The sequence below is a fragment of the Hypanus sabinus genome, chromosome 2, assembly GCF_030144855.1.
Source record: "Hypanus sabinus isolate sHypSab1 chromosome 2, sHypSab1.hap1, whole genome shotgun sequence".
Taxonomy (NCBI): Eukaryota; Metazoa; Chordata; class Chondrichthyes; order Myliobatiformes; family Dasyatidae; genus Hypanus; species Hypanus sabinus.
In genome coordinates, this window is record NC_082707.1 from 176184021 (window position 1) to 176208396 (window position 24376).

At 36.5% G+C, this 24376-nt stretch overlaps 1 protein-coding gene and 1 long non-coding RNA gene across 4 annotated transcripts in view; one reads left to right on the top strand and one right to left on the bottom strand.

The window, feature by feature from the left end:
* Positions 1 to 24376, top strand: part of hif1aa (hypoxia inducible factor 1 subunit alpha a) — a 46949-nt gene that overhangs the window by 12520 nt on the left and 10053 nt on the right. For both annotated transcript variants that reach the window (XM_059959990.1, XM_059959996.1), the window contains exons 2-9: positions 7061 to 7251; positions 8470 to 8615; positions 9122 to 9206; positions 11559 to 11671; positions 15741 to 15943; positions 17539 to 17645; positions 22341 to 22488; positions 22868 to 23085. In XM_059959990.1, the coding sequence (XP_059815973.1) occupies positions 7061 to 7251; positions 8470 to 8615; positions 9122 to 9206; positions 11559 to 11671; positions 15741 to 15943; positions 17539 to 17645; positions 22341 to 22488; positions 22868 to 23085 (1211 nt within the window). The remainder of the gene's footprint in view (positions 1 to 7060; positions 7252 to 8469; positions 8616 to 9121; positions 9207 to 11558; positions 11672 to 15740; positions 15944 to 17538; positions 17646 to 22340; positions 22489 to 22867; positions 23086 to 24376) is intronic.
* The window catches only part of LOC132387631 (uncharacterized), a 64794-nt gene continuing 41606 nt past the window's right edge, over positions 1189 to 24376 (bottom strand). Inside the window, exons 2-4 of one of the 2 annotated variants that reach the window (XR_009509958.1) lie at positions 5258 to 5367; positions 2820 to 3000; positions 1191 to 1325 (exon numbers count right to left, since the gene is read on the bottom strand). This is a non-coding gene — a long non-coding RNA (uncharacterized LOC132387631). Of the gene's footprint in view, positions 1326 to 2819; positions 3001 to 5257; positions 5368 to 24376 lie in introns of both variants that reach the window. The other variant, XR_009509957.1, reaches the window with a different exon arrangement.

Genomic DNA, 24376 nt, shown 5'->3' on the forward strand with positions numbered 1-24376 from the left:
TTTGTCATGTGAAAATATGGCATGCCTATTCTACAGTTACCAATGTCTCAACCCCTCTAGGATTGAATCAGTTGATTCTCGTTGACGTCTTTCAGAGAACTCTGAAATAACATTCATCATTGCCTGTTGTAAGACAGATCGCTGTTTCATTCTTATAAATAAGTCCTGGTAAGAGTCTGTACAAATATTTCATCTGTTTACATTTTAGAAGTAAGGTCCTGTACTTGAATGCTATTTGGAAGGTTGTTATTAGGAAAGGAGGTCAATTGTTAGAATCAACAACCATCGAGTTCATTTGATTGCATTTGAGCTAATAGATAATTGCTTTGCCAGTTATTTTCACTATGTATTTTGATTCCTTTCTGTTAAATATTTATTTCTTTCATCTGTATATTTAATATTGGTCCTGGATCTAAAATTGAGAATTTTTTCTCCCCTTGTTCTATAGCCAGTTTAAAATAGTTTTCAGTCATAGATCAGATTAGTTTAAAACATAATTGTTCCATTTATTCAACATAAATCATGAAAATTCATCAATTTTCCAGTTATAAATCTCAGAATCCTGGAAGAAATGTAGATGTATCCCAGTGGCATCTTGTTCTATGCAATTGGAGTCTGTTTTTTTCAGTTCTATTGAGTTTAGGTTTCAGTTAAAATCTCTTTAGTCACCACCATCTCTTAGGCAATCTCTTGGGATTGAAAACAACTTGTTTCCTCTCATGGATTTTTGGGTAGCTGATGAAACGTGGGGTCTGCCGACATTGCTGAAAATAGGGCGGGATGTGATTGGTGTGAGGGTATTTTAGGACTTTGTTCTGCTCTTCCCTCTGTTTTATCAGGGATTACATTATATTCCAGGTATCCTGTGCATCAATTGGCAAATGACTTTTTCAGCCTCCATTGTCAGTCTGCAGTGGTGAAAAGGCCGGACTAGGTACACGGAACTGTACTGCACAGTATGCCACTTTGATGTTGTGCCGAACTTTTAATCTGCTCCATAATCAATGTAAACCTTCCCTTCTACACAGACCATAACCCTCCATTTTTCTTTCATCCATGTGCCAAAAGTTTTGTAATGGACTCAAAATGAACTTCGGTTATGATAGTCCCATTTGAGAAGTGTCGAAGTGTTTTTCCATTGCATCCTGATTGCCTCTTTGTGGTTAATTATATCCCCTCCATTTGTTTCTTGGGCGTCAGATTGTTGAGGACGCTGAAGAATCCATTCTTTTGTTCATGTACATGCTTCGATCAAATCTTTAGTGCTTTTTTCCTCATTGGATCTTTACATTGTTCTTTAGCAATTGAGTACAAGAGTTTTAAGTCTGAAAATTAAAAAATACCACATTTATAAAAATTTTTAATGAAATACATACTTGCTTCCTAGAATTGCCTCGAAGAAGATCACAACCTTGTCGTAAGATTTGGAGGCTTGCACGCCTCAATGACCTGGAGGGCTATGTTGGCAGGAGTCAGGGCCTTGTGCTTTGGCTCTTGGTAGGGTCGTCCATGCCAAACAGGTGAAAGGCTAGAGTTCAGGCTAAGAGTGGTCCACTGGTCCTCCCTAAGTTCGGGATTTCAGCTCGGGGTTAACAACCCTGACTGCTCAAAAAGAAATTGTTAAGGAAACAGCAATGAAGAATCCTTCTATACACACAGATGGAGGATCTTCATTGCTGCCCTAAATGCCATCAGCGTAATGGGTAGTAAGTTAGTTTCTTGAATTAGAAAGATTTGAATGACTCAGTTATGTGTCTTTATTTTCATAAAAAATACCAGTAGAAACTGCTTTTGACATTGTCAGACACTTGAACGGAATTCATAGCCATTTGGAAAGTATTGCTGATGCTGATTAGTCGTCTGTTGTATTTTCTTTTCTATTTTGTTTTCATTTTATTTTAGTGTATTTATATTTTAACCAATGCTATTCGGGATCAATAATGGTTGAGGAAGCCAATTTGGTCCATTATACAGTACTTGCTCTAGTGTAGTAAACAATTTGGGGCAGTTTCTTTTAACCTTTAGATGATTAAAATATTTATCTACATTTTTTAAATAAGTAACTGGACTGTTCAACTGGAGCTTTTTCTGTCAATTAACTTGAGAATCTTTGATCTGTACATTTCTTCAGTTGCTGTGCAAAATAACTAACAGTTTTAAAAAAATCAGTTAATCCAGCTCTTTGGCTCTCCTTAAGTTTTAAACTAAATGGGAGAAATACTTGCTGTTATTTTAAAGGCATCCCTTCTTGTGTTAAGTTTTCCTTCAGGAGAATGGTTTCTCTGTATCAATCTTACACAGCCATTTGATATGCTACAGACAACTTCTTTGTGTTTTAAATTCAAGAGGGTTTATCAAGTTCAGATAGCACCTTACAATTGAACTCGCAACCTCTATCAGAATATTGCTCTCCTTAATTCTTGGGGTGTAGTTCCCAGTCTCAACATTTCCAAGTAGAATCTGATCAAAACTGTTTTCCGCCATATTCTTGGTAAGACCAGTTTGACAGTGTATTTTTTTTCAGTTGTACGAAAACAAGCCCTTTAGACCACTGAAGAATGCTGATAATATCCCTAATTTAACCATAACCAGTTTTTATTATTTCCACATTCTCATGAATGTGCCTCCTACTCTCCAGCTGACCTACACACTAGGAACAATTTACAGTAGCCAATTTACATGTCTTTGAGATATGAGAGGAAACCAGGCCACCTGGAGGAAATGCACATAATCATAGGGAGGATATATGTTTGTACAAACCACCGTACTGATGGTGCCCATTGAATCTGCAGCTCTTGCTCTGATGCAGTAACTCTTACCTACATGAACAGCTGCAGTCCTTGGTGTATCCATTTTGTTAGATACAGAAGTTGCAAGTCAGGAAAATTGATGTCTTATCAATGTACATTTTTTTTGGAGTACAAGATAATTATGTGACTTTGATTCCGGATATCCAGCTTTCCACTTTTTTTGGTTGGCCTTCCGTTTTCTTTGAGCTTGCTGAAACAAAATTATTCAATTTGTGCATTGCTACAAAGAACTTTACACTAGCAATCTGATGCTGTAACAATCTATCTTCCCGGGGGGGGGGGGGGGGGGGGGGGGGGGTTCATGATTGTTGCAGATCTTTTAACCCTAATGTTAGTTGTTTAAAGTGTACTGAAGGAGAAAGGGATGTGGTGAAACATTGGGTTTTGGAAAAGAGGAAAAAGTATTGGGTAGTATTGGTAAAGAGAAACAATATATTTGGTAAGAATTGATTCTCATCAGAAAAGTTAAATTATTTCATATGTACTTCAGGAGACTTTGTAGTAGAACAGGGTTGAGAGCAAACTGATAGGAGATGACATTAATTATTTACATGGTTGTAAATAAGATAAAAGCAGAGAGAGGGAATTTCAGATTTGTATGCAGACACGATTTCCCCCCTCACCTAATGAACAAGGAAGCTTTGCTAGATGTAATTCAGGGAATGAAGTTGGATGGAGGAGGAGTTACTTAGGCAACATTAAAAGGTCGAGAAAAGTCAGGGCTAAAATACATAACAAAGGAGGACAACAAGGGAAATGGAAAAGACTCCCGCCTAGGTGTGCTTGAATTAAAAATTAGAACTGAAAAAAATGAATGAGGAATTTAGAATTTAGTCCAGAAACATGATTAAGAGACACCTCTGAGAAGGAGGGGGATAAAGGACAATGAAACAAAGTTCTTGGAAAGATTGAGTTTGTAGCTTAAAAAGGATGAAATGTAGAAAAGCTCCCTGGTAGTAAATAGCTTAATGATCTGTAGACATCACATATGTAGACAAGCAAAACAAAAATGTAAAGACGTTTTTATGAGGTGGTGGACGCAGTGAAAGTTTGCAAGTTTGAAGTTTAAAAAGAAACAAAGTAGCATGAATCTATCAACTCAACCCATTCGGACTAACACTCATGCTAAAATTCTGAGACACTCAGAAACTCATCCAAAACAAATTCATTGGGTATTCAGAAAAGTATGGGTAAATAAAGGAAAGCCAGTGGGGAACTGTTAAAAGAAACAAATAGTGTTTGCTTGATCTTTGTAATTAATGGACTCAGTGAGAGTAATCTAGTTTGTTGGTGTTTATGGACAGGCATATGACAACAGCCAAATTAGTTCCTCTTGGTTGAAGGAACATTGAGATTATGGATTGGAAATAGGCTATGGAATAAAAATTACGAATGGGGTTGTAAATAGTTTTCCAGAGCAGGAGGGATGTACCAATGTTTTTCCTTACTGGTAGGGGAATGGGACATCTGCCCTTTTTAATATGTGTATATAATTTGGACTACAGTTACGCACATTGCTTGCAAATTTGGTATAACTTCTTAAAGTGTAACTTATTCAATAACTTATTGTAGTTAGCAATAAACTTAAAAGCAAATGGTTACTTTGGAATTTTGGTTGATAATACAATGCAGAAAAATTATGACAATTATTTTTGTATCATGGGCAGGAAATGAGATACTTAGGGATGTATGCCCCACTATTTGAAGGGATGCAGATGAGTTTTTAAAAGGCAGTTTATAAATTATTATGCATTATGCATTAATTATCATCCAAATGCATTATGCAAATGTGGGACAGTCCAATTAAACCTTTTGTAAAGTATCAAATTACTAGTACTCTTCATCTATGGATTTTCTTTTAATCCACTTTAAAGTTCTAGGAATTTTAACCTAATACACATATTCTTAGAATATTAATTGTAAATTGATCCATCGTTTAAGAATCTGAGTTGCTTAAATTGCAGATTTTTCCATACTAAATATCAGAAACTATCTTTGAACCTCTGTCCAACTTGTATTTTGAAGTTCAAAAGTTTTGTTAAAGCCCCCTCTACTGGTGAGGATGGGAATTAAGGAAGTGAATCTTCCAATAGAATGCAAGAATGAGGTCAACTCATTTTCTTCTCCCATTTTGGACCGGACCCAGGTAATCATGACTATTTATTAGGTCATTTGAAATTGAACTAAAATAATGTTTGCTTTGTGTTTTTATGAAGTAGAGTTCACGTAGATACTAAACTAGGTTGCACCAAGTCATCTATACTATTAATGCAAGCATTTTTTGGGTAGAAGGAATTGAATTTGAATTGTAAATAGAGCATTATAATTCTTTATATAATTCAGGTAAAGGAACACTGAAACCTTTAGGGAGCAGGTGAATTAATTAATCACTGAACATAATGATTTAACAGAGACCCATACATACTTTATACTTAGTAGTGACCTACCTACTCACTGCTGATCTATTCACTGTTGCTCTTGCCTACTGAATGTAAGAACTTCCTTTTCAATCCATGCTCAAGCTTCAGCAGGAATGGATGATATGAGAACCAAATATCTGGGGGGAAAAATTGAGAAGTTTGATAATCAGCTAAGGTATACCCTCTAGTTATCAACCCCATCAAAATACCTCATGAAATACAAAAAATTCAAGATTTTGAAATCTTAACACTATTTAAAATACTAATGCCATTTAATCAAAAATTCAATCTGAAAGTTGGGGAGAGCAATGGTAAATGGAATTTGATCTAGACAAGTGAGAGGTTAAGCTTTGTAGGTCATCTAATGTAGTGGATTGGCAGGGAGTAGTGTTGATTTATAGAAACAACCGTAGTCCTAGTTCATAGCTCCTTGAAAATGGATAGAGTAGTGAAGCTGTACAAGATGTTGGTTAGGTCACACTTAGAATATTGTGTGCGGTTCTAGCCCCTGAACTATGGAAAGCACATGATTGTGCAGAAGAGATTCACTGGAATGCTGCCTGAAATAAAAGGAATTTAGTTATAAGGAGAGGTTAGATTAGAATCAGATTTAATATCACCGGCATATGTTATGAACTCTCAATTGAAATTCATGAAATCTGATTCCGAGATTAGATCCGCTAGAATTGTTCTTACTGGAATAAAGGAGGATGAGGGTAATCTGACCAATTTATAAAAATTCCGAAGTGCAGAGGGGTAACAATCATTTTCCAAAGATAGAAGAATCTAAAACTACCAGAATGTGGAGAAACAAACCATCTACCATCCATTTTTGTCTGATCTGAGTTTAGACCCACAACAATGTGAATGGCAATTATATATCCTTTTGAATGTTTTTCTAAACAATTTGTTTAAAACAACAAAGGTAACAAACCACTCAACAGCAGTATGAGCAGTAGATTCAGACACAAGGAGAAAGAACCTAATTGATAACCTAACTTGTTAATTTTATTTTATTTGGGGTATTGCTACCAAGGTCAACTATTACTGAAATGTCCATCCTCATAATCTAGGATTGTTGTGATCCTTCTGTGAAAGACTGAATAAATGTTTCAGATTTAAACCTGGCAAGGATGAAGGAACAAACACTAAGAAATCTGCAGATGCTGGAAATTCAAAAAACACACAGAAAATGCTGGTGGAATACAGCAGGCCTGGCAGCATCTATAAGGAGAAGCACTGTCAACGTTTCGGGCCGAGACCCTTCGTCAGGACTGGGGCTGCCTGGCCTGCTGTGTTCCACCAGCATCTTGTGTGTGAAGGATGAAGGAATACTTTTCTAGGTTGGGCTGGTATAATACTTAAAGGAAACAGGCAAGTAATGGTGTTCCCATGGGCCTGATATCTTTTTGCTACTTGACAGCTGAGTCTGCAGGTTTAAGAGGTCAGTAACCGAGTTAAGTACTGTAACTGTAGGAAGATTTTGTAGAGATACTGAATGTGTAGTTTGTTGGTTACAGTGTCAGTCAAGTGGAGTGCTTTGTCCTGATTGGTGTCAGGCTGCTCGAATGTTGCCAGAGCCATATGCAACCATTTGATGAAAGGTCAGTTACTAATTTTAAATCTAAAATTGGTTAACACAAATCCCTTCTCATTTAGTTACATGGAGTTTGATCACCGCAGATCATTGAAAGGCCAAGAGGGTCAAGGGGCAAAGTTACTTGCTTTTGCTGCTAAATTGCTATGAATTTAAGATTGTTAACCTATTTATCACTTGTGTGAGATATCTCCCAAATGGGTTTCTAATGGTTCTATTTTTAATTTCAACAGAGGTAGCTCAGAGAAACGAAAGGAGAAGAGTCGTGATGCTGCCAGGTGTCGAAGAAGCAAAGAATCAGAGGTCTTCTATGAGTTGGCCCATGAACTGCCACTTCCGCACAGTGTCACCTCTCACCTGGACAAAGCCTCCATCATGAGGCTCACTATCAGCTACTTACGCATGAGGAAACTGCTCAGTGATCGTAAGCTGTTTGTAATTCAATCAGCTAGTTATTTTAATAAATGCAGATGAATATTGTCTGCTCATTTGTGACTTGCATGAGATGTAAAGAGAACATGAGCTAGAAACAGAAAGCCCTGTTCACAATCAGTTTTTATTTTCTATAGTGACTATTTAACATGCTGCACGTGTGAAAATATTAGCAAATTACTTTTATCTTTTAGTTCCTTAAACCTTTTGGAAATCAATGTACACTTGTCCATATTTTGATTTTTTTCAAATGATGAATTATAACAGAATGGAAATTAGTTCATGTGTATTATAAGTTCAGAATACATTCAGGCTTGCATTGAATTATGCTTCACTTATATGATAAATAAAAAAAGTCTCAATCCCAAGTCCAAATCAAGAGAAACAATTTTTTTTTACTAATTACACTGCATAAATCTGAACTCACCTTTTAAGTGCTGCTGAAATTCCCACCCTTGTGCATGAGTGACTATTCTAGTGTAATTCTTGCTAGCTTCCTTTATTCCATAGAGTTGAGCCTTTCCATAACTTTGTCTCTGTTACAGATTTCTGCAAGTCCACTGATCCTTCTTCCTTCTGCCTTTTAACATAAAATGCCTTTAAGAAGATTGTTAAATCTCTTCATGATTATCCTGTCTCTGTGCTCACACCTCTACTTTTATAACCTTGGGCAAAGTCACTTTTCTACATCTCAATCTTTTGTGCCTCCTTGATTATCTGTGCATTTTTAATGTCTTTGATTTTAGTTTCCTGACATTAAAATGATATATCTCAAGCTACTTCACAGGGACTTTTTAAACTATAAAAGATCCCAAATAAATACAAATTCTTTAATATGCAAGTCCTTTTACTATCCCCTTGTCTTGCTCTGGTAATTGACCAAGAACTCAGTTATTTGGAATACTGGTAAGTGCTTCAGGTAGCTTCATATGAAAGCGTGAGAAGTTCAGTTTCTAGTGTTGGATAGTGTTCAGCTGTTGTTTTGATCTCAGATCTACAGATGTACAACTATGTTTTCTCTGTACAATATGGCTGCAGAAGTATAGCAAACTTTATTACAAGCTTTGTTTAAAATGTTCAAACTTTCAGCGTATGGTGTTACATAAATGCCTTTCTTTTGTTCTCAAATCAGGCATTAAGTTTTCATGTTTGAAATTACTAATTGACTTGACAAAATAAATTTCCTCTGATTTGTATCTAACATGTATAGGGGATGCTGAGGTGGAAGCTGACTTGGAGAAACAACTCAACAGCTTTTACTTGAAGGCTCTGGAGGGATTTGTCATGGTGTTAACACAGGATGGAGATATGATCTACATGTCTGAGAATGTCAACAAGTGCATGGGTCTCACGCAGGTATAGATAATTATGTTTGCTACGTGAGTACTATGTCGTTGTGATCCTTTGTACAAAGAAAATGGGAGATATGCTACAGTTTCGTAGTAAGATTTGTTCACCTTGGTAGTGTACAGTCATTGCTCTTGAATCTGATATTTTTTAGTACAAATACAAAATGCTGAAAGCATGTAGCATGTCAAGTAGCATCAGTAAGCTGAAAATCAGAATGCTTGAGTCAAGAGCCAGTCAACTGATTCTGATACCTGATCCAAATAATTTATCTTGACTCTCCCCACATGCTTGACCCGTTCCATACTTTCAGCAGTTTTTGTTTTTTCGGAATTTCCATCAGCATTTTTTGCTCCAAATTATGTTCTGAATATACTGTTTTGACCTTAATTATTAAAAGCAATGTCGTCTTCAATTAGTTTACTAGTTGTTGCTAATGTCCCCTGTTTTAATAGCCATGTTTTAACTCTCCAGATTCTTAACTACCTATAACTATCAATATTTTTATTAAACAGTTTGAACTGATTGGGCACAGTATCTTTGACTTCACTCACCCCTGTGATCATGAAGAGATGCGGGAAATGCTTTCACATAGACAGGGTAAGACAACTGTATTAGTATTATAGTACTAAGTACACATAGTTGTGGCTTGCATCGTATATTTGTGTGATTTCTCTTTAAATACATTTTCATATAAATCTGGAATAGCAGGCCGCTTAGCCCCTTCAGCCTGTTCCATCATTCAAAAAGATCATAGCTGATCTCTTTGTAACTTCTAATGTCTATTCTCAATTATTGCAGTAATCTTTTGTATCCTTGCTACATGTCCGTAATTGAGCATTGTCGTATTGTTGGATCAAAACAAGGTGACATAAGAAAACTAAATACTCTAAAATTAGTGTAATTTAAAAAACCACAAGGTCATTGGTTAAGTAAATATTTCTTTAGATTTCCTAGTGTTAAATTATATAAATTTGCTTTGGCCACAGTGTCCGGTTGAAGGTCTGAGTTTTATTGATGATCTTGAAATAAAATAACTGCTTATTTCTAGTCCATGGGCATTGAGGGGTATGAGATATTAATATCAAAAATTACAAAGCTTAAGTTCTTCCTGGAGTGAGGGATTTAAGGGAGATTTGATAGAACATAGAACTGTACAGCACAGGAGCAAGCGCTTTGGCCTGCAGTGTAGTGCTTAGCTAATTAACAGTAGTCTCTGCCCGACTAAACTAAACCCTTCTGCCGACAAATTCGTATCCTCCCACTTCAGCACATTCACATGCATGTCTAAGAACCTCTTGAACACCACCACCTCAACCTTTAGAGAGCACATTCCAGGCACCCATCACTCTCTCTCTCTTTAAAAACAATGATTTACACATTTCCACTGAATTTACCCCTTCTCACCTTAAATTCACATCAGATATTTACAACCCTGGAGGAAAAGATGCTGGCTTTCTACTCTCTGTGCCTCTCAGTCTTATAAACCTCTCTACCGCTGTAGAGAAAACTGTACAAATTTTTCCGAACTCCTCTTGCAGCACATACTCACTAATCCAGGCAGCATCCTGGTAAGCATTTTCTACACCCTCTCCAAAGCCTCAACATCCTTCCTATAATGCAGTGGTTCCCAACCTTTTCTATGCCCCACACCCCTAGGTTTGATTAATGTTCGCACCCCCTACAAAAGTATTATCACATTTGAAGATGAAGTAGTCTAATTTCTAATTATTGAACCACATACAATACTGCGGGTGAACAAATTGAACTTAAAAAATAAGCTTTTAACTCTGCATAAAATGCAAATATAAATTGAGCAATTAGATTCCAATTTATTCAGAAAAAATTGTAAACAGTAAATTGATGAGACTCCTCAACTCTTAGGTGTAACTCCCAGGTAACACTGATGAGAATCCTCAAAGCTGACTTAGGCAGCGGGAGACTGGAGTAAATTTATGTCTCTCGACTCGGGCAGCAGGAGACTGGAGTGTGCTTGGGACAAACGTTACTGCCACTTCTCAAGGTACACTGGCAGCTGGCTGAATGATGACTCACGCACACAAGTCACTCTTTGTCGCACCCCCTGAAATTCCATCTCGCACCCCCTGAAATTCCATCTCACACCCCCTGGACCCCAGGTTGGGAACCCCTGCTATAATGGGACAGCAAGAATGGAATGCAATGTTCCACATACAATCTAACTGGAGTTTTATAAACGTGCAACGTAACTTTCCGACTATTGACCTCAATTTCTTGACTAATAAAGGCAAGATTTGAACATTACCTCTTTATCACCTTATTGGCTTGTGTAGCCACTTTCACGGAGTTATGACTTTGGACCCGAAGGTCCCTTTGCACATCAACGTTAAGAGTCCTGCCATTAAATGTGTCTTTTTTCATTAGATCTTTCAAAGTGCAACTCCTCATATTTGACCACAGCTTTAGAGGAGTATAACTTTCAATCGGATAGCCAAGCTGTTCATAGTACTGACCATAACATTTTGGACAACACAAGGGGTGAATGAAAGGAAGAATTCCTAACTGCCTGTGACAGTGCTGGTATAAATAACAAATGGGATAGGCAGTTGAGGGAAATAATAAAAAAATGAGTTATGATGTTATAAATAACATTGTTCCTTCACTATGACAAAGTCAAAATCCTGAAATTCCCTCCCTAATAGCATTGTGGGTATACTCACTCCACAAGGACTACAGCAGTTGAGAAGACAGCTCACCACTGGGATCTCAAGGACTCTTTGTGATGGGACAATTAAATGTTAGCTGAACCCATGAAGTCCTTATCCCCTGAATGAATAAAAGAGAAGCTGATGAATGGAAGTGATTGGATTGCACAATATGTAGTTGTTGGCCAAGTGGCCATCCCATGATCATATGAAATACTGTTTCTGTTACGGGAACATATTTCTAACTCTCTATGGTATCTTAACTTAGGACTTTTGAAGAAAGGGAAGGATCAGAATACAGAGCGTAACTTTTTCTTGCGGATGAAATGTACTTTGACAAGTCGGGGGCGTACTGTTAATATTAAATCTGCAACATGGAAGGTATGAAGTTTAATTCTAATCTCGAGATATTGTTATCTTTCTTGATTGAGCAGATTTGGCCATGCAACCCCAAACAGCCAACTTAATGATTTCTAAGAGGTCACGAAATTACAAATGGATGTGACTATCTTAAATACAAACAACATATATGTTAGGTTAAGCACTCCAACAATATCTGGGGAATAGAAGGTAAATCTAAAAAGAATAAGAAACTTCCGGTTGATAAAGGTACTGGATTCAGAAGCAACAGTTGGGTTTTTTAAAATTTATATATGGACAGAATAATAATAATAAAAGTTTAATGTGGGCAAATATGCCACATGGGAGAAAAAAAGCAAACAAAATAGGAGTATGTATACAATGGAAATAATACTGCAACAGTTTAAAGATGAATCTGCAATTTTAAACTAGAAGCTAAATAGATTCATTGGAGAGTAGGAATCAACAAAAAAAAATGGATAATGGAAAACTTAGAATATAATTCTTGTAAGTAAAGTGTCCTGTATTTGAAAGCTTCTGGATACCATCTCCATATCCTCCAAAGTGGAAGGTTAACTTGAAGTGTAAATGAGTAAACACACCTGTAAACAACTCGAGTTTGAAAGGGCTTGATATGATACTCAATATATATCATCAGGAAGGAGGTAAAACTGAATTTGGAGAGTCAGTGTTAACTCCATTTTAAGTAAAATTGAGGTAGACCAACTTTAAAACTGTTCTTCCAGAGTATTTAAAGAAGAGTACTGCTATTAAAGTCACTGATTATTTATGAGGGTAAATTCTGCAAAGGTTTGGTGTTGCAGGAAGACAAATATTTTCAACCAAAGAACTTTATAAGAAGAGAGTTGAGCTTCAAATGGAACATAGCTTATTATTATCTTCTTCAATTGAGAATCAATTAATCAAGACCAGGGCTCAATTTTATATTCATAGTGATCGAACTGGTAAATTGTTAGCTAATCAATTAAAAGCTATTTCGACTAAGCGACAAATTATTAAAATTCGTAAACAAGACGGTAATTTAACTACTGATCATAAAGAAATCAATAACACTTTTCAAGATTTTTATAAATCTTTATATCAATCAGAATTTGATGGTGACCTGTCCATGATGGATAATTTTTTTAACAATTTGAATATTCCTAAACTGATAAATGAAGATAGTAGCTTGCTTGATGCTCCTATCTCTATGGCCGAAATAAGAGAGGCTATCTCATCAATGAATTCAGGGAAAGCTCCTGGCCCTGATGGTTATATTGTAGAATTTTTTTAAAACTTTTTCTTTTTTGCTTTCCCCTTGGTTATGTGAAATCTTTAATGATGCGTTTGCTAAGAAGAGATTACCTCAATCTTTTTATGAAGCTACTATCTCTCTAATTCTTAAAAAAAATAAAGATCCTACTTTATGTGCATCTTATCGCCCTATATCATTATTAAATGTAGATTCTAAGATTCTTACAAAAATTTTAGCCATTAGATTAGAAAAGGTACTATCACAGATTATTTCAGAAGATCAAACTGGTTTCATTAGGAATCGGTATTCCTTTTTTAATGTTAGAAAATTGATTAATATAATTTATACTTCATCACCCACAACCCCAGAATGTGTTATCTCATTAGATGCTGAAAAAGCTTTTGATAGAGTTGAATGGACATACTTATTTAATGCATTGAGAAATTTTAATTTTAGTCCTAATTTTATATCATGGATTAAATTAATATATTATAAACCTGTTGCTTCTGTTCTTACAAATAATTATAGATCCTCTTTTTTTCAATTATCTCGTGGTACGAGACAAGGTTGTCCTTTAAGTCCTTTATTATTTAATATCGCATTAGAACCTTTAGCCATTGCTATTCGTGAATCTCCTAATATTTTTGGTATTACCCGTAATGAGGTTATACAAATTATCACTTTATGCTGATGACTTGCTGTTATATATTTCTGATCCTGACAGGTCTATTCCCGCTATTTTATCCTTGTTGGCTCAATTTGGTAGCTTTTCTGGTTATAAATTAAACTTAGATAAGAGTGAATTATTCCCCTTAAACGCGCAAACTTTATTGAATGACAGGATACCATTTAAAGTTGTTACTGATAACTTTATCTATTTAGGTATAAAAATTACCAAGAAATATAAAGACTTATTTAGACTGAATTTTTTACCTATGCTTCATCAAATTCAACAACTTACTACAAGATGGTCTCCCTTATTCCTATCATTAGTTGGTCGGATTAATGCGATTAAAATGATGATCTTACCGAAATTTTTATATTTATTTCAAGCCTTACCAATTTTTATTCCTAAATCTTTTTTTGACAACATTGATTCAAAAATTTCCTCATTTGTGTGGCAAAATAAAAACCCCAGGTTAAGTAAAAGGCAATTACAAAAATCTAAAAAAGATGGTGGTTTAGCTTTACCTAACTTTAGATTTTACTATTGGGCGAATAATATTCGTAACCTAACGTATTGGGAATTAGATTTGGACTCACCATTGTGTCCACAGTGGGTAAATTTGGAATGCAGTGAGGTAAAGGGATATTCTCTATTCTCCGTTCTTGGTTTTTTTTCTTCCTGCTGATTTAGTTAAATTCAATAAACAGATATCTAATCCCGTTATCAAACATACACTACGAATTTGTTTTCAATTTTGTAAGTTTTTTACTCTGAAAAACTTTGTTCTTGATAGCCCTATTTTACTTAATTTTTTTTTCAAACCTTCATTGACAGATCAAGCTTTTAGCATATGGAAAAGGAAAGGTATAAAATGTTTTCGTGATTTTTTTTTTGAAGGTACTTTGATGTCTTTTGACCAACTTTCCAACAAATTTAAATTACCTAAATCTAATTTTTTCAGATATTTACAAATCAGAAATTTCTTACATAAAGCTCTACCATCTTTTCCCAATTCAACTTCAATGGATTTCTCAGATTTGATTTTTACCTTAAATCCTTGTCAGAAGGGATTAGTAGCTTTTATTTATAATGTGATTATGAAGATACAACCAGAAATATCAGATAGAATTAAACAAGAATGGGAAAAAGAACTTCGATACAATATATCAACAGATAAATGGGAAAAAATTTTACAAATGGTTAATTCCTCTTCTATATGTGCTAAACATGCTTTAATACAATTTAAAATTGTACATAGAGCTTATATGTCTAAAGATAAGCTTGCTCGATTCTATTCTCATATTAACCCTCAATGTGACAGATGTCATTCAGAAGTGGCTTCATTGACCCACATGTTTTGGTCATGTCCCACTTTACATAACTATTGGAAGGACATATTTGTTACCATTTCCTCAATTTGGAATATCGATTTACAACCTCATTTTATTACTGCAATTTTTGGTATACCAAATGAGGATGGTAATCAGTTTTCCCCTTCAATCAGACGAATGATTGCTTTTGTAACATTGATGGCCAGAAGGTCTATATTACAAAATTGGAAAGAAGTAAATCCTCCTACCACGTCTCAGTGGTTTTCTCAAACTATTTCTTATCTGAGCTTGGAAAAAATTAGAAGCACTATTTTTGACTCATCAATTAAATTTGAAGAAACTTGACATTTTCATATGAATTAATTTGGCCTTTTCCAGACCTTCTCTCTGCTTATTCTTGTTCAGGTGTGGAGTTCTGGAGTTTTTTGACACTATCATATACTTATAAACTGTTATTATTGCCCATGTTAGTTTAGTTTAGTGGTTTTTTTTTCAATATATGTTTTCTTTTATATATTTTCAAATTTTTTTTTCCTTTTCTTTTGACGATTATTTTTTTTCATATATAATTACATAGACTTGATTGATTAATGTACCTTTTTTTAATAGGATAATAATAGGATATTATTATCCTATTATTAATGCAATTTCAAGTCTATTGTATTCATAACCTATTCATTATTATGTTATGTTTTTTTTATATATATATGAAACTCAATAAAAAGATTGAAAAAGAAAGAAATATTTTCAATATCCAAGTTAAAATAATTTGACAATTTAACTACACTTAAGGACACAAATCCTAGCAACTTCCAAATACGGATTTGTCTTTTGTAGGTGCTTCATTGCACGGGACACATTCGAGTATACAAATCCAGTAATGAGCAGACACACTGTGGTCACAAGGAGCCTCCTATGACCTGTCTGGTTTTGATCTGTGAACCTATTCCACACCCGTCCAACATAGAGGTCAAACTGGACAGCAAGACGTTTTTAAGTCGTCATAGCCTGGACATGAAATTCTCCTATTGTGATGAGAGGCAAGTTAAAAGAGTTAAAAAATAATGCTGTATATGTATTTGAGTCTGCTGTGTTTGAATCATTCTTAAGTTTTAGTCTAGATCAATTGTTCAATGGGTTTATACTTGTTCTTAACGGAAAAGACCGGTCTAACAGCTTTGGAAGCCTACTTTTGTATCATGAAGGTTTAATGCTGAGAAATGAATTTACAATTTTGAATTTTTAAGAGTTCAGTTAAATTAGACAATTAGGGTTTATAGATAATTTGTTTTAATTGGGACTGAAGAGAGTTGCTGTGTCCTGATATTTAAACTGATAGGAATATTTCAAATATTTAGGCTAGTTCAATTCAAAAATTAACCGGCTGGCATGGAGTAAGTCCTCAAATTTAGCTCTTTTTTTAACTCAGAATATACAAAGAAAAATTATTATGATTACCATACCTCTACAGTATTGCAATAAATAGCATCAAGAGCACACATGACTGATAAGAGCAATTAGTAAAGGGGGGGGGGGGGGGGAAGAGCATAATAGTAGAAACTAGTTCTGGCATTCATACTTTCAGGTTTAATAACATGAGCTTGTTCATATTTATGGGTATCCGTAAGTCATGAATTCATATCAGGTGTTTTCTAAAGGAGCAAGAAGACAGGGATAAACGGAGTCTGAAATTTTGATAAGCTAACCACGGTTTACTAAATGACAGGGTTTCCAATTACAACTTTTAAAAGGAACTGAGTCCGATTAAAATCAGTAACATTATTTGCTTGGATGTCTTTCAGTGACTGGAAGTCAGAATTATTAGCCTGGCATTTATTGCTTATGTGGCTATCCACAAGGGATGATAGCCACATTAGTAAACCACTGCAATCCAACTTTTATTTTGTGCTTTAAACATCGGGAAACAACAAGGCACATCGCAGAATTGGGCAGATAATTCAGTATTTGGTATTTAAAAGTTCATTTTGAGAAGCCTCTCATTGCAGGAAATAAAGTCAAAATTGAATTTGGAAGAAAAATGACAGTGAAAGGAGTTTAAAAAGAAAATTCCAAAGGCTAAAACCTTGATCAGCCGGTCATCTTAGAAACACCAGTTTTAGTGATATATGAATGTGAATCACTGGACGTAATGTGGGAATGTATTCTGAAGTTCATCTTAGAATGTAAGATGCTATGATTGTGGATGAAACAATGATGTTTGTGTGCTTGAAATATTTATGCAAAATAAAACACTTACTGCTCATGCTGTATGACACTTTAAAAGTTAAGCAGCTGCTAAGTGAAGACGGGGCAACATAGTTTTGAGCATTATCAGTGTATTTGAGGAAACAGGCTGACTGCAGAAATTTATGAGGGAAATCACATTAATGAAGAAAGGAAAAGATGCTTAGTGACAGATGACTGTGCGGAGGAGAGTCTGTTTGTAATTGATCAGGATAAGACCAGGGAAAAGCAGTCCCAACCAACAAGTTAACACTGGAAAATACTATTTCAGAAATTGTCTCGAATACACTATTTTTGAATAAACATAATTCTGAATTGAAAGAAATGCAGTACTGCATTGTACAGCGCACCAAGGCAATTTTCTCATGTAGTCCTTTAATCTTCCTTGCAGAATAACAGAGTTAATGGGTTACCAACCAGAAGAATTACTGGGTCGTTCAGTCTATGAGTATTACCATGCCATGGATTCAGACCATCTGACCAAAACACATCATGACTGTAAGTATACTATTTGGGTAACTTCTTGCTGTTCTCTTTCCTCAATTTTTATTGATGTATGGATCAGAAGATGACAAAAATATTCAAAATCAATTTATTATCAAGTACCTATATGTCACCATATACAGTGGATTCCAGTTAATTGGGACACATCTGGACCAGTACATTTTAACCCTATTGGCCAAAGTTCCATGTAAATAGTTAAAAAGGTTATTTTTAAAAAAAGACAAAACTGCTGTTTAACTGAGTAACTAATTATGCATTTAAATGAAATACAGAATAAATTAGAATACTACCAAAGCAACTACAATATTATAAAACTATTATTTCATAATGGTTATCTACAAGAGCAATTCATGCAATATTTGCTGCTGTGTATGGGGTGTTTTGGGAGGAATTGCACCTCTGGTAAAAGGTTTGTTGTGTCCATTATGGGGCAGCTCACTCACCTTTTGTCCCCACTGGATACTCAGCTCTCAACTGTGTCTCCAAGTAGCTGCTTTTATGTACAGTAGCCATATGCCAACACACTGCTTCAACAGGCAGCGTAGACCAAGTGACGGTAGCCAACGGGCCTCATACCCTGGTAAAGTAGGGTGTCCTAGCACGTGAAGTCAGCTCTGATGGGCTGAGCGGATGAAATCAACTGTGAGATCCAGTGGCCAGAAAGCCGGTTCTACAATGCTTCATGGAGAGCAAAGGGCATGATACGGCTCAGAAGTAGTCATGATTATCCACTGCAACTAAGGAAGACCCCAGTTTGTGATTACTAGTAACATTTGCCCCAGACTTTTATGGTCAAGAGTGCAGTACTGTCCTAGCGCAATGGCATTTCCACTTTAAAAACTCTCCCGCACAGGTTTCACTGTCATCATCAGATACGACAGGCAGCCAACACTTTGCTATGTTGATTTGATTGACTGTAAGTGAACAACATAACACAGACAGACATTTAGTGCAGATAATGGACTGCCTACGTACAATGCTTTTAATGATCGCATCTTTCAAATTTTTGTAGTTCCTATCTTGTTGAAATAGTGAAATTGTTTCATTTTGACTCCCAGCTGTTTCTGGCATCTGCAAGCCTGAATGCTTGAAACTGCAGTGAGCAAAACAGTTCTAAATTGTCTTACTACTTATTTCTTGCCAGCTATCTGTGACAAAATCATTGCTTTCTGAACACACATACACACAGCCGATACTATATAAAAACTGTTCGCTCTGAGCAGCTATAGTGGCTAATTGCCACACAAGGTCACGCAACTTGACGCTGCTTAGAAATTATTCAGCAACATTTTTCTGTCCCAATTAATCAGAATCGACTGTACCACCCTAATAATAATTTTCTTATGGGTATTCTCAGTAGAACAATGAAATATAATAGAATCAATGAGAAACAAATACTGATGAACAACAATGTGCAAAGGAAGACAATCTGTGCAGTTATAAATAAATAAACTGACTAGTTGTGGAGTCCTTGAAAATGGGTCCATAGGTTGTGGAATCAGTTCATTGTTGAGGTGAATGAAGATAACAATGGTTCAGGAGCCTGATGGGTGAAGATAATAGAAACATAGAAAACCTACAGCAAAATATAGGCCATTTGGCCCACAATTTTAACCAAACATGTACTTACTTTAGAAATTATCCAGGGTTGCCCTTAGCCCTCTATTTTTCTAAGCTTCATCTATCTATCCAAGAGTCTCTTAAAAGACCCTATTGTCTCTGCCTTCACCACCGAGACCGGACTGCCCATTCTGCGCGCTCACCACTCTCTGCGTTTTTTTAAAAAACTTACCCCCGACATCTCTGTACCTACTTCCAAGCACCTTACGACTGTGTCCTCTTGTGTTGGCCATTTCAGCCCTGGGAAAAAGCCTCTGACTATCCACATGATCAAAGCCTCTCATCATCTTATACACCTCTATCAGGTCACCTCTCATCCTCTGTCACTCCAAGGAGAAAAGGCCGCGTTCACTCAACCTATTTTCATAAGGCATGCTCCCCAATCCAGACAGCATCCTTGTAAATCTCCTCTGCACCCTATAGTTTCCACATCCTTCCTGTAGTGAAGTGACCTGAACTGAGCACAGTACTCCAAGAGGGGTCTGACCAGGGTCCTATATAGCTGCAACATTACCTCTTAGCTCTTGAACTTAATCCCACAGTTGAAGAAGGCCAGTGCACTGTCTGCCTTCTTAATCACACAGTCCACCTGTGCAGCAGCTTTGAGTGTCCTGTGGGCTCGGACCCCAAGATCCCTCTGATCCTGGGGTCTTACCATTAATACTATATTCTGCCATGATATTTGACCTACCAAAATGAACCACTTCACACTTACCTGGGTTGAACTCCATCTGCCACTTCTCAGCCCAGTTTTGCATCCTGTTGATGTCCCGCTGTAACCTGACAGCCCTCCACATTATCCATAACACCCCCAACTTTTGTGTCATCAGAAAATTTACTAACCCATCCCTCCACTTCCTCAACCAGGTTATTTATTAAAAATCACAAAGAGAAGGGGTCCTAGAACAGATCCCTGAGGCACACCACTGGTCACCAACTTCCATACAGAGTGTGACCTGTCGACAGCCACTCTGCCTTCTGTGGGCAAGCCAGTTCTGGTCCACAATGCAAGGTCCCCTTGGATCCCATGCCTCCTTACTTTCCAGTACGCCTTGCATGGGGTACCTTATCAAATGCCTTGCTGAAATCCTTATAGACTACATCAACTGCTCTACTTCATCAATATGTTTGGCCACATCCTCAAAAAATTGATTGTCTCATAAGGCACGACCTACCCTTGACAAAGCCATGCTGACTATTCCTAATCATATTATGCCTGTCCAAAAGTTCTTAAATCCTGCCTCACAGGATCTTCTCCATCAACTTACCAAACACTGGTCTGTAATTTGCTGGGCAATTTCTACTCCCTTTCTTGAATAAGACAACATCTGCAACCCTCCAATCCTCTGGACCTTCTCCTGTCCCCATTGATGATGCAAAGATCATTGCCAGAGGTGCAGCAATCTCCTCCCTTGCCTCACACAGTAGCCTGTGGTACATCTTGTCCGGTCCTGATGACTTATCCAACTTGATGCTTTCCAAGAGCTCCAGCACCTCCTCTTTCTAAATGTCTATATGCTCAAGCTTTTCAATCTGCTGTAAGTCATCCTTAAAATTGCCAAGGTCCTTTTCCCATTGTGAATACTGAAGCAAAGTATTCATTAAGTACCCCTGCTACCTCCTCTGGTTCCATGCACACTTTTCCACTGTTACACATGATTGGTCCCATTCTCTCACGTCTTATCCTCTAGCTCTTCAAATACTTGTCAAATGCCTTGGACTTTTCCTTAATTCTGCTTGCCAAGGCTCTCCTATTTTCATTCTTAAGCTCCTTCCTGCTAGCCTTATAATTTTCTAGATTTCTATCATTACCTACTTTTTTGAACCTTTCATAAGCTCTTTTTTCTTGACCAGATTTACAACAGCCTTTGTACACCATGGTTCCTGTACCCTACCATCCTTTCTCTTTCTCATTGGAACGTACCTATGCAGAACATCATTCAAATATCCCCTGAATATTTGCCACGTTTCTGCTGTACATTTCCGAGAACATCTGCTCCCAATTTATGCTTCCGTTCCTGTCTGATAGCTTCATATTTCCCTTTACTCCAATTGAACATTTTCCTGACTTGTCTGCTCCTATCCCTCTCCAATGCTATGGTAAAGGAGATAGAATTGTGATCACTATCTCCAAAATGCTCTTCCATTGAAAGACCTGACACCTGACCAGATTCATTTCCCAATACCAGATCAAGTACAACCTCTCCGCTTGTTGGCTTATTTACATATTGTGAAAGAAAACCTTCCTGAACACATCTAACAAACTCCACCCCATCTAAACCTCTTACTCTAGGGAGATACCAATCAATATTGGGGAAAGTAAAATCTCCCATCACAACAACCTTGTTATTATTACATCGTTCCATAATCTTGTCACCCTATTTGCTCGATGTCCCTGATACTATTGGATGGTCTATTAAAAAAAACCAGTAAAATTATTGATCTTTTCCTGTTTCTAACTTCTACCCACAGAGACTCAGTAGATAATCCCTCCATGACTTCCTCCTTTTCTGTAGTCGTGACACTATCTCTGATCAGCAGTGCCATGCCCCCACTCTTTTGCCTCCCTCCCTATCCTTTCTGAAACATCTAAAGCCTGGCACTCTAAGTAACCATTCGTGCCCCTGAGCCATCCAAGTCTTTGTAATGGCCTCAACATCATAGCTCCAAGTACTTTACTTGAACTTGATAGTGTGGGACCTATACCTACTATACCCATTTCCTGATGGCAGCAGCGCGAAGAGCGCTCTCTGGAGGCAGTATATATCATTAAGGATCTCTACCATGTTTTGATCTTTTCTGGTGGAAAACATTTTCCACCATTTCACCCATATGCCACCTTTAAGCAATGATGGTATCTATTCCAGCTACACGCAAATCTGGCCAATTAGATTTCCAAAATGGTTTCTGTGAATAGCTTATAAATGCAGGTTCTCCTCATACTCATGAACGTCACAGTAAAAAGCCTGGTTGCTTGTGACAGCTTTTGATTGTGAAAGCCTTACTATTAGCTGAAGAGGCTTCTTTGACATCTTTACCACAATTAATCATGTCTGTTTTTTCCTTAAGTGTTTACTAAAGGCCAAGCCACTACAGGCCAGTACAGGATGTTAGGCAAGGAAGGTGGTTATGTTTGGGTTGAAACTCAAGCCACAGTCATCTACAATGCAAAAAATTCCCAACCTCAGTGCATTGTTTGTGTGAACTACGTTTTGAGGTAAGGATCTATAATAAAAATACAGTAATTATTTTTGTACATGGTAGAAGGATTGTATGTCCTTAATAACTAAACATTTGGAAGGATAGGCCTATAAATGTTATTTCCTTTGTTTCTGTGTACATACCCATTAATACAAACATTAGGAGGGATGAATCGAGATCATTGTAATGCTGAGTGTATCCCTTCCTGAACCAGTTTGCCCTAATTTTGACATAGAATGTGTGACAAAATCTGGAAAGTGACAACTTAATGTACTATTTTTTTAAAATGCAGAAAACTTGTCTTTCTCAAGTTGTAGCTTCTTTTGAAAAGATGTGAAATAGGAGCATCTACCTTATAGTGAATCACAGGATAAATATTCTAATATTTCTTCCAGTGGTCTAGTTGAAAAAGAAGTGGTTCTTTCACTGGATCAGACAGAGCGTGTACCAGTACCTGCCGATAAGTCTGAGGAACCTACTAAAACAGCTGATCAATCGACAAATGAAGAGGCTAATGATCTTTTTGACAAACTGAAGGAGGAACCAGAGGCTTTGACTCAACTTGCACCTGCTGCTGGTGATACAGTTGTCTCACTGGACTTCAGCCCCTCAGGTAGGAAGTTATCTCCATGCATACTGTGTTTTATTGATTTTGAATCCTAGCCACTCATTTTGTGAGTAGATATTTCTTTCATAAATAGAAGCTGATTAAGCAATGAAATATAAAGCCCTCAGAGCAAGATTCATTTCAACTTTTCTTTATGGTTCTAAGGAATAAGGATAACAGATTTGCATTAGTATTGAAATACTCTGTTTTGAGCAAATTTTGATAAACCAAAGATAAATATGTAAAGGCTACGGCCATTCCAAGTGCTGAGTATTGAGTATTCCAAGTATTGAGAGTTCCAGCCTGATTAATTTTCTTTCCCAACAGGCAACCTTGTTGCACAACATTAGTTTTCCAGGGATGTGACAGAGAAAAAGGTATTTTTGATAGGTCTGTTCCTTTACATCCAGTGAATAACTATCGTGTGCTGTGAGGTAGATAGTAGTAAAAGGCCATATCACCTCTCAATTTTACACCACCATTAACCAAGATCATAGTTCATCTGATTTTGACTTCATTTTCACTTTGCTGCTTAATCCTTGACTCCATTCTAAAATAAAAATCTCTATCCTGACTTTGAATATATCCAATATATCTATAGTAGAGAATGCTAAAGATTAATGGCCCTTAGAAGAAACTACCTCAATTGAGTAGGCTGATGGGTTTCATGCATTCTCTCAACATCTGTCTTATCAAGTCCCTAAGAATTAATATATTTCAAGATCACCTTTCTATGTAAGAAACTCCAGTGAGTGTACAAAGTACAGGTTGAGTACCCTGTGGGGCGGGAAGTGTTTTGGATTTTTCCAGATTTTGTGATGTATAATGAGATAGCTTGAGATTGCCGTCATTTCTGACTGACTCTTTGCGCTACAGGTAAGCGGTTTTTGTTTTACACTTACTCATCATACATACAGTATTTACTTAGCAGCTGCACTGGGCAAATAGCCATTCAGCTATTGAATAACAAACAACAGTAGGCTTTCATTTATGATACCAGGTTGACAGTATACTTTACTTTTATTTTACTATGTTTTTTAAGGTTTTATTGTAAGCTATATTAACTTATCCGCATTGTAGACTTGTTCTGGTGTTAGATTTTCATGATCAGCAGACACTTTAAAAATGTAATGCTGTGCATTTTCTTAAATTTCTGCAACCAGCCGACTTAAATTTCACAATTGCCTTCAATTTTCATTTTGTTGTGCTAGACCTTTTCTTGTTTCATGATCAACATACCGTTAAGTGGCATTATGTTCACTTTGATGCTAACGAGACATGATCGAGATCTTCATTT